Source organism: Amblyraja radiata, unplaced genomic scaffold (genome assembly GCF_010909765.2).
Source record: "Amblyraja radiata isolate CabotCenter1 unplaced genomic scaffold, sAmbRad1.1.pri scaffold_1058_ctg1, whole genome shotgun sequence".
Taxonomy (NCBI): Eukaryota; Metazoa; Chordata; class Chondrichthyes; order Rajiformes; family Rajidae; genus Amblyraja; species Amblyraja radiata.
The window spans coordinates 4,886-15,000 of NW_022630240.1; the positions used below are offsets into that span (position 1 = coordinate 4,886).

General features: G+C 48.3%; 1 protein-coding gene across 1 annotated transcript in view; it reads left to right on the forward strand.

Annotated features, from left to right (window-relative positions):
* Window positions 1-6,946: 6,946 nt before the first annotated feature.
* LOC116969709 (tripartite motif-containing protein 2-like) overlaps window positions 6,947-10,115 on the forward strand; it is an 18,759-nt gene continuing 15,590 nt past the window's right edge. Inside the window, exon 1 of the mRNA XM_033016491.1 lies at window positions 6,947-7,136. Within this exon, the coding sequence (XP_032872382.1) occupies window positions 7,006-7,136 (131 nt within the window). The 5' untranslated portion in view covers window positions 6,947-7,005. The remainder of the gene's footprint in view (window positions 7,137-10,115) is intronic.

The following is a 10,115-nucleotide window of genomic DNA, read 5'->3' on the forward strand; positions in this document are numbered from 1 at the left end:
CGTCCCATATATTGTTGGAGATTTGTTGACCTGCCTCATCCTCCCATGCACGCCTATAAACCTCAGATGATGGGGTGTTGATGATTTGAAGGACATTGTAAATGTAGGATATCAACTTCTCTGTATCTGCATGTCTATTACAAACACTCATCGGGTTTGTCTGGACTTGGAGAGGAGTAATCTTACCTGTATGTTCTTCCATAGTCCCTAACCTGGAGGTGTCTGAAACAATTATTAGTGTTCAGATCGTATTTCTCCCGCAAGTCTTGGAAGGATGAAAGAGTCCCCTTCTGATAAAGGTCTCCCACGGTATTAATTCCCTTATTCTTCCATTGAACGAAAACACCATCTCGAGTAGAGGGTTTAAAAGAGGGATGGTTTGCAATAGGAAGAAGGAGAGACATGTCTCTCAATTTGAGACTAAGTTTCAACTGTTTCCAGATACGAATAATATTATCGGGTTATGCTCATACGTTGACTTATTCAGGGATATTGGAGACAGGACAATCGAGCCTATGCAGAAAGGCAAGCAATCTTCTCTTTCCATTTTTAGCCGGTTTGCCTGTTGGTGCGAATCATCCAGCCAGAAAATTACAGTTTTAATATTGGTTGCCCAATAGTAAAAGAGGAAATTGGGTCAGGCTAGTCCTCCATTCTCTTTGGATTTGCACAGGTATCGTTTATGTATTCGGAGGCTTTTATAGTCCCAAAGGAAATTAGTGACAATGGAATCAATTTTTTTCAAGAAAGATTTGGGAAGATATATCGGTATTGTCTGGAATAGATATAAAAGCTGCGGGAGAAAGATCATCTTTACGGCATTTAATCTGCCGAGGAGGGAAATAGGCAATGTTTTCCAAAATTGAATATACGTATGAAGTTTTGTGATTAATGGAGGGGAAATTTGTTTTAAACAGAAGGGAATATTTCGTGGTAACGTAAACTCCGAGATATCTGAATTTGTCAGTAACAATTCTGAAGGGGAACTGTTGGAGCCGGGTGATGTCTTGTTCGTTTATCAGCATAATTTTGCTTTTATTCCAATTAATTCTGTAGTCAGAGAAGCAGCCAAATTGATCTATAGTGGATAGTAGATTTGGGATACTGGTTCGGGGGTTAGTAATGTATAAAAGTACATCGTCTGCATACAGGGAAATTTTGTTCATAGTGTTTTTGGTATTGTATCCATATATGCCTGGGTGGGAGCAGATACTCTCAGCAAGTGGTTCTATGGCTAATGCAAACAGCATCAGGGAGAGAGAACATCCTTGTCTATTGCCCATTAATAGGTCAAATTTAGATGAAAGTATTTGATTGGTTAGTATTCTGGCAGTCGGATTAGTATATAGAAGCTTCACCCATGAGATGAAGTTTTCGCCTAATTGGAATTTTTCCAACGCTGTGAAAAGATAAGACCATTCAACTTGGTCGAAAGCTTTTTCCGCGTCCAATGAGATGATTGTGAGGTCTTCGTTCGGTATTCTATGTGAATAAATTATATTAAACAGGCGTCTTAGATTAAAGAATGAGTGTCATTTAGGTATGAACCCAGTTTGATCTGAATAATAATAATAATAATAATAATGGATGGGATTTATATAGCGCCTTTCTAATACTCAAGGCGCTTTACATCGCATTATTCATTCACTCCTCAGTCACACTCGGTGGTGGTAAGCTACTTCTGTAGCCACAGCTGCCCTGGGGCAGACTGACGGAAGCGTGGCTGCCAATCTGCGCCTACGGCCCCTCCTCCGAATGTACACGTTTGTCAATGACTAGGCTGAGTCTACGAGCCAGAGTCTTGGCTAGAATCTTCTGGTCAGTATTTAAAAGGGCAATTGCTCTATAAGATCCCGGCTCTTCAAGGTTCTTATCTTTTTTAGGAATTAATGTGATAATTGATTCCGCTAGAGTCTGTAGCAAGGTCTGCTCCAGGAACACTTGGGTATAGAGGCTTTGTAGACGTGGGGAAGTTATGTTGTCACGTTTTTTGTAAAATTCATTATTGAGTTCGTCTGGGCCAGGAGTTTTTCCATCTTTCAGTGATTTAATGGTCTCTGAAATGTCCTTTATTGTTTATCCCCGCACCTAATTCCTCACGTTCAGTCTCACTGAGAGATGGGAGGTTGCACTTATCCAGAAAGCCCTTTGTCGTCACTGAATCGGCTGATGTTTGAGACGGGTAGAGGGTTTGATAAAATTGTTGAAATCTTTTGTTGATATCTTTGGGCAGTGAGAGTAGTCCACCTTTTTCTGATCTGATTTTATGCATGGTACGGTCATGCTCTAATTTACAAAGTTGTCTTGCTAAAGGTTGATGAGGTTTATCGCCAAATTCAAAGTGTTTTTGTTTGGTGTATTGAAATGCCCTACTGATTCTTGCCGAGAGTATCTGGTTTAGTTTGAATTTGAGTGCAGCTATCTTGTTGTGTTTTCTTGTGGACGGGTGGGCCTCATTTTCTAAGTGTTTTATTTGTTTTAATTGTTCTGCCCTATTTTCTCTTATTCTGCCGATGCTTGGTAGAAATGATGCAGCCTCCAGATAGGCTTTCAAAGGTTTCCCAAAGCAAAGATGGAGAGATGCCAGCAGTGTCCTTTGTCTCGAAGTAGATTTCCATCTGTAACTTCAGTTAGCCACAAAACCCAGCCTCTACGAGTATTTGTGGGTTAAATCTCCAGCCCAGCTGTCTATTTGCCATCCCTTCCAGTTTCACAGAAAATGTAAAAGGGCAATGATCTGAAATAATGATATTGTGATATTTTGGGTTGTAGGTGTATGGCAGAAGTTTGGGGTCAAGCAGGAAATAAGCTATTCTTGTGTACACTTTATGGACACCTGAGTAGAAAGAATATTCTCTTCCTGAAGGATTGGCAATCCTCCATGCGTCCTTTATATTTGTGTTGTTTATATAAATATGCAGAAGTTCACTGGACTTGGATGTAATTATTCTTTGAAATGAAGATCTATCTAGGTATTGGTCTAATACACAGTTTAGATCCCCCCCGATTATCAAATTGGACTGGGACATATCTGGGATTAAATTAAATTTTTATTGAAGAATTGGGGGGTTATCAAAATTTGGAGCGCATATGTTCACCAACGTCAATGAGTTTAGTATATTTCTCCAGACACTATAATGTACCTACCCTCCTTATCAGCTATTGTGGACTTGTGTTTGAACGGGATTACTTTACGTATTGGAATTGCAGTTCCCCTGGCTTTAGAGGGAAAGGTGGAGTGATACAACTGTCCAATCCACCTACCCCTCGGCCTGTTGTGTGATTCGTTCTTGAGGTGAGTCTCCTGAAGGAATATTATGTCAGTGTTAAGGGATTTTAAGTGAGCTAGTATTTTACCCCTTGACATTCCAACTACAGAACGCTATTCCTTTCCCCGCAGTTTTGCTTGCTACATCATCTTGCATAGCTAATGTTATGCGTTCTCTGCTGAATTAACTGGTCCGACATGGTCATTAGAGTACTTCTTCCAAATGTAGGCTGAGTGAGAAATCCCTCGCCCCTTTCCCCTGCCCCCCAGAGATATCTTCAAGAAAAGTGCATCTTAGTGCAAGATACTAAGGTATTATTACAAAGATAAGAAAAGAGAAAAGAGAAGAAGATAAAGGAACAAAATCTAAAATCGTCGCTAACAAACACCACACAACGGTGGTTGAATTTAAGTAACTTTCCTTACAATAAACTTTGGCTACTAGAATTATTATTGGGTAGTCCCGTACCTTTAACACGTTAAGGAACTAAACAGAACAGAACGTGAAGTTCTTTTAAAGGCTCGGTAATCCACTCTAATTAAAGTTCTATAGGAAGACATGAGTTAAGTAACTGAATGCATATTTAACCGACATGTGTCTCGTAATAGTCATCTTTCGGTCTATAATGTTTCTACCATATTATAAAGTCGGTTGATGGAATTTAATACAGAGAAGTGTGAGGTGTTGCATTTTGGGACATCGAACAAGGGCAGGACCTACACAGTGAATGGTAGGCCTCTGGGTAGTGTTGTAGAGCAGAGGGATCTAGTACAGGTGCATGGTTCCTTGAAGGTAGAGTCGCAGGTAGATAAGGTTGTCAAAAAGGCATTTATCAGTCAGAGTATTGAGTAGAGAAGTTGGGAGGTCATGTTGCAGTTGTATAAGACGTTCGAAGGCCGCATTTAGAATATTGTGTTCAGTTCTGGGCACCGTGTTATAGGAAAGATATTGTCAAGCTTGAAAGGATTCAGAAGGTTCAGAAGTCTGGAAAAGGTACAGAGAAGATTTACGAGGATGTTGCCAGGACTAGAGGGTGTGAGTTATAGGGAGAGGTTGAGTAGGCTGGGTCTCTGGGTCTCTATTCCATGGAGCGTAGGAGGATGAGGGGTGATCTTATAGAGGTGTATAAAATCATGAGAGGAATAGATCGGGTAGATGCACAGGGTCTCTTGCCCAGAGTAGGGGAATCGAGGACCAGAGGACATAGGTTCAAGGTGAAGGGGAAAAGATTTAATAGGAACCTGAGGGGTAACATTTTCACACAGAGGGTAGTTGGTGTATGGAACAAGATGCCAGAGGAGGTAGTAGAGGCTGGGACTATCTCAACATTTACGAAACAATTAGACAGGTACATGGATAGGACAGGTTTGGAGGGATATGGGCCAAATGTGGGCAGGTGGGACTAGTGTAGCTGGGACATGTTGGCCGGTGTGGACAAGTGGGGCCAAAGGGCCTGTTTCCACACTGTATCACTCTATGACTATGGAGTTACATTAGCTACCCCCCAGTCCACAGGAACTGATCCAGAGTTGAGAGAAAATGATCACCAATGCGTTCATGATTTTTAGGGCCACCTCCTTGAGTACTCCGGGATACAGACCAGCAGGCCCTGGGGATTTATCTGCCTTCAATCCCAACAGTTTACCCAACACCATTTCCTGACTGATGTGGATTCCCATCAGTTCCTCCCTCCCACTAGATCCTCGCCCCCCTAGTATTTCATGGGAGATTGTTTGTGTCTTCCTTAGTGAAGACAGAACCAAAGTACTTGTTTAACTGTTCTGCCATTTCTTTGTTTCCCATTATAAATTCACCCGTTTCTGACTGTAAGGGACCTACATATGTCTTCATTAATCTTTTCTTTTTTACATACCTAAAGAAGCTTTTACCGTCAGTTTTTAGATTCCCCGCAAGCTTTCTTTCATGCTCTATTTCCCCCCTCTTAATTAACCCCTTTGTTGAGTTCTAAATTTCTCCCAGTCCTCTGGTTTGCTGCTTCCTATGGCCAATTTATATGCCTCTTCCTTGGATTTGACACTATCCTTGATTTCCCTCGTTAGCTACGGTTGAGCCGGCTTCTCTTATAATTGTATAATGTGTATGATGGAACTAGTGTACGGGGTGATCACTGGTCTGGTTGGGCCGAAGGGCCTGTTTCCGCAGTGGATCTCTGAACTCAAGTGAAGGTGTGGCCTCACCAACGATGTGTGCAGGTGTAATGTCACAGTCCAGTGAAACCACTCTGTACCTGGACATCTCTGGTCCCAACACTGCACTGACCCTCACACCTGTACACCTGTACACCATAAAAACTGTCCCCTCGTGTCACAGAGACACACAGCACAGAAACAGGCCCTTCGGCCCATACTGACCAAGATGCCCCCCATCAACACTCGTCCCACCTGCCTAAACCTGTCCTATCCATGTACCTGTCTAAATGTCTTTTAAATGATGAAGGTAGACAAAATGCTGGAGTAACTCAGCAAGTCAGGCAACATCTGTGGAGAGAAAGAATGGGTGACGTTTCAGGTCGTGACCCTTGTTACAGAACCTGCCTCAACTACATCCTCGGGGCAGCTCGTTCCATGAGCCTCGACCCCGTGCCGGTGGGATTGTGTGGGATGGGACGGGCATGGTGCTGGTGAAGGGCGGCACGGTCAGTCCACGGGAATGTCCTTGCTGTTGTTTGCTGCTCATTGTCTCAGATTATTTCTAATAAATCTCTCTTCCTCCGTTCCCCAAACCGCATCTTTCTCTTTCCTTCCCCCTCCCTTCTACAAATAACACGCTCTCTCTCCCACCCCGCCTGTCTCCCCCACCCCGCCTGTCTCCCCCACCCCGCCTGTCTCCCCCCCCCCGCCTGTATCTCCCCCCCCGCCTGTGTCTCCCCCACCCCGCCTGTCTCCCCCCCCCCGCCTGTCTCCCCCCCCCCGCCTGTCTCCCCCCCCCCGCCTGTCTCCCCCACCCCGCCTGTCTCCCCACCCCGCCTGTATCACCCCCCCCCGCCTGTCTCCCCCACCCCGCCTGTCTCCCCCCCCCCCCGCCTGTCTCCCCACCCCGCCTGTCTCCCCCCCCCCCGCCTGTTCTCCCCCACCAGCCTGTCTCCCCCACCCCGCCTGTGTCTCCCCCACCCGCCTGTCTCCCCCACCCGCCTGTCTTCCCCCCCCGCCTGTCTCCCCACCCCGCCTGTGTCTCCCCACCCCCGCCTGTCTCCCCCCCCGCCTGTCTCCCCCACCCCGCCTGTCCCCCCACCCGCCTGTCTCCCCCACCCCGCCTGTCTCCCCACCCCGCCTGTGGTCTCCCCCACCACCGCCTGTCTCCCCCCGCCTGTCTCCCCCACCCCGCCTGTCTCCCCACCCCGCCTGTCTCCCCCCACCCCGCCTGTCCCCCCACCCCGCCTGGTCTCCCCCCCGCCTGTCTCCCCCCCGCCTGTCTCCCCACCCCGCCTGTCTCCCCCACCCCCGCCTGTCTCCCCCCCCGCCTGTCTCCCCCACCCCGCCTGTCTCCCCCACCCCGCCTGTGTCTCCCCCACCCCGCCTGTATCCCCCCCCCGCCTGTCTCCCCACCCCGCCTGTCTCCCCACCCCGCCTGTGTCTCCCCCCGCCTGTCTCCCCACCCCGCCTGTATCTCCCCCCCGCCTGTATCTCCCCCCCCGCCTGTCTCCCACCCCGCCTGTCTCCCCCCTGCCTGTCTCCCCCTGCAGGTTCCCCGCGGTGCCCCCTCCCCGGCCGTTGCCATGGCGAGCTGTGACTCTCTGTCCAGCCCGGTGATGCGACAGATCGACAAGCAGTTCCTGGTCTGCAGCATCTGCCTGGATCGATACAACACTCCGAAGGTTCTGCCCTGTCTGCACACCTTCTGTGAGAGGTGGGTGGCAGCGACAGTCACCGCGCCTGTGTGTGTGTGTGTGTGTGTGTGTGTGTGTGTGTGTGTGTGTGTGTGTGTGTGTGTGTGTGTGTGTGTCTGTGTGTGTGTGTATGTGTGTGTGTGTGTGTCCGTGTCCGTGTCCATGTGTGTGTGCGTCCGTGTCCGTGTGCTTGTGTGTGGGTGTGTCTGTGTGGGTCTGTGTGTGTATGTATGTGTGTGTGTGTGTGCGTGTGCTTGTGTGTCTGTGTGTGGGTGTGTGTGTGTGTGTGTGCATGTCCGTGTGTGTGCGTGTCTGTGTGAGTGTGTGTGTGCGTGTTCGTCTGTGTGTGCGTGTCCGTGTGTGCGTGTCTGTGTGTGTGTCCCCGTCTGTCTGTCCACATCTCTTCATGTTGTATATTAATGATTTGGATAAGGGGATACATACTATAATAATAGTGAAAGGCCTGGATAGAGTGCATGTGGAGAGGATGTTTCAGGATGTCACAGCCTCAGAATTAAAGGACGTTCCTTTAGGAAGGAGATGAGGAGGAATTTCTTTAGTCAGAGGGTGGTGAATCTGTGGATTTCTTTGCCACAGACGGCTGTGGAGGCCACAAGTCAGTCGGTATTTTTTTAAGGTAGAGATAGATAGATTCTTGATTAGTACGGGTGTCGGAGGTTATGGGGAGAAGGCAGGTGAATGGGGTTGGGAGAGATAGATCAGCCATGATTGAATGGCGGAGTAGACTTTTTCTTATGACATTATGATTGAAGGTTTTGTGGCCGTTTGCCAGTGATGCTAAGATAGGTGGAGAGGCCAGCAGTGTCGTGGAAGCAAGGACTCTGCTTGGACAGGTTGGGAGAGTGGGCAGAAAAGTGGAAAATTCAGTGTAGCAAAATGCGGCGTCATGCATGTTGGTAATAAGGTGTAGATTATATTTTTTAAATGGGGAGAGAATCCAGAAATCGGAGGTGCAAAGGGACTTGTGAGTGCTGGTGCAGGATTCCCAAAAAGTTAATTTGCAAATCAAATCGGTTGCCAGGAAGGCAAATTCTATGCGAGTATTTATATCGAGGGCTTGTACACAAAAACAGGGATGTAATGCTGAGGCTCTATAAGGCGCTGGTCAGGCCACATTTGGAATATTGTGAGCAATTTTGGGCACCGTATCTGAGGAAGGATGTGCTGGCTCTGGAGAGGGTCCAGAGGAGGTTTACAAGAATGATCCCAGGAATGAGTGGGTTAACCTATGATGAGCGTTTGTCGGCACTGGGCCTGTACTCGCTGGAGTTTAGAAGGATGAGGGGGGACCTCATTGAAACATACAGAATAGTGAAAGGCTTGGATAGAGTGGATGTGGAGAGGATGTTTCCACTAGTGGGAGAGTCTAGGACTAGAGGTCACAGCCTCAGAATTAAAGGACGTTCCTTTAGGAAGGAGATGAGGAGGAATTTCTTTAGTCAGAGGGTGGTGAATCTGTGGAATTCTTTGCCACAGACGGCTGTGGAGGCCAAGTCAGTGGATATTTTTAAGGCAGAGATAGATAGATTCTTGATTAGTACGGGTGTCAGGGGTTATGGGGAGAAGGCAGGAGAATGGGGTTAGGAGGCAGAGATCAGCCATGATTGAATGGCGGAGTACACTCGATGGGCCGAACCCCGAATGGTCTAATTCTACTCCTATAACTTGTGAACTTGTGTACGCCTGAGTGTGTGTACATGTGTGTGTGTGTGTGTGTGTGTGTGTATGTATATGTGTGTCTGCCCACGTGTGTACATGTGTGGGTATATGTGTGCCCATGTGTCTGCCCATGTGTGTGTACGTGTGTGTGTACACATGTGTGTGTGCGTGTACGTGTGTGTACACGTGTGTGTGTACACGTGTGTGTACACGTGTGTGTACACGTGTGTGTACACGTGTGTGTACATGTGTGTGTACGTGTGTGTACACGAGTGTGTAGGTGTGTGTAAATGTGTGTGTACGTGTGTGTGTGTACATGTGTGTACGTGTGAATGTGTACATGTGTGTACGTGTGTGTACATGTGTAGATGTGTGTGCACGCCTGTGGGTACGCGTGTGTGTACGCGTCGGTACGTGTGTGTGCACATGTGTGTATGTGTGTGTACATGTGTGTGTACCTGTGTGTGTGTACCTGTGTGTGTGTACCTGTGTGTGTGTACCTGTGTGTGTACATGTGTGTGTGTACGTGTGTGTGTGTGTACGTGTGTGTAAAAGTGTTTGCCCGTGTGATCGTCCGTCTTTCTCCGTCTTCCTGACTCTTCACGTATCTGCCTTAGTCTGTCTGTCTGTCTGTCTGTCTGTCTGTCTGTCTGTCTGTCTGTCTGTCTGTGTCTGCTTTTCTGGCCTTGCTGAAGCAGGGAGTGGGTGGGCATGGGGTGTTAGGGGCAGGTCTGGTCACGGGCGGGTGGGATCAGCGCTGGTAGAGGCATGATTGAGGGGGGGGGGAGGTAGGGGAGGATTGTACGAGGGGTGGGCAGGGGAGTGGGGTCAGTACGGATGGGGGTGGGGTGGTTCTGGGAAGGACAGGTCTGGTACTTGGCACATGGAGCGAGGTACAGTGTGCAGTTCAGTACAAGTATCACTAAACATTAACTCAGATACAGAACTAGTGTGGCTGTGGCCCTTTGAGCCAAGCCCCAGTTGTTGTGCGTGCAGGGATCTTTGTCTGACCATGAAGGCCCATTATGGGGAGAGAGAGCTAGATAGATCTCTTAAAGATAGCGGAGTCAGGGGATATGGGGAGAAGGCAGGAACGGGGTACTGATTGGGGATGATCAGCCCTGATCACTGTGAATGGCGGTGCTGGCTCGAAGGGCCGAATGGCCTACTCCTGCACCTATTGTCTGTGGTCCTGGTGCCTCTCTGGACTACCTCCCCTCTCCAGCCTGTTCTCCCCCCCTCTCTCACTCTCTCCCCCTGCCCCGACTCTCTCCCCCTCCCCACTCCAACCCCACCCACCCCCTATCTGCCCCCCCTCT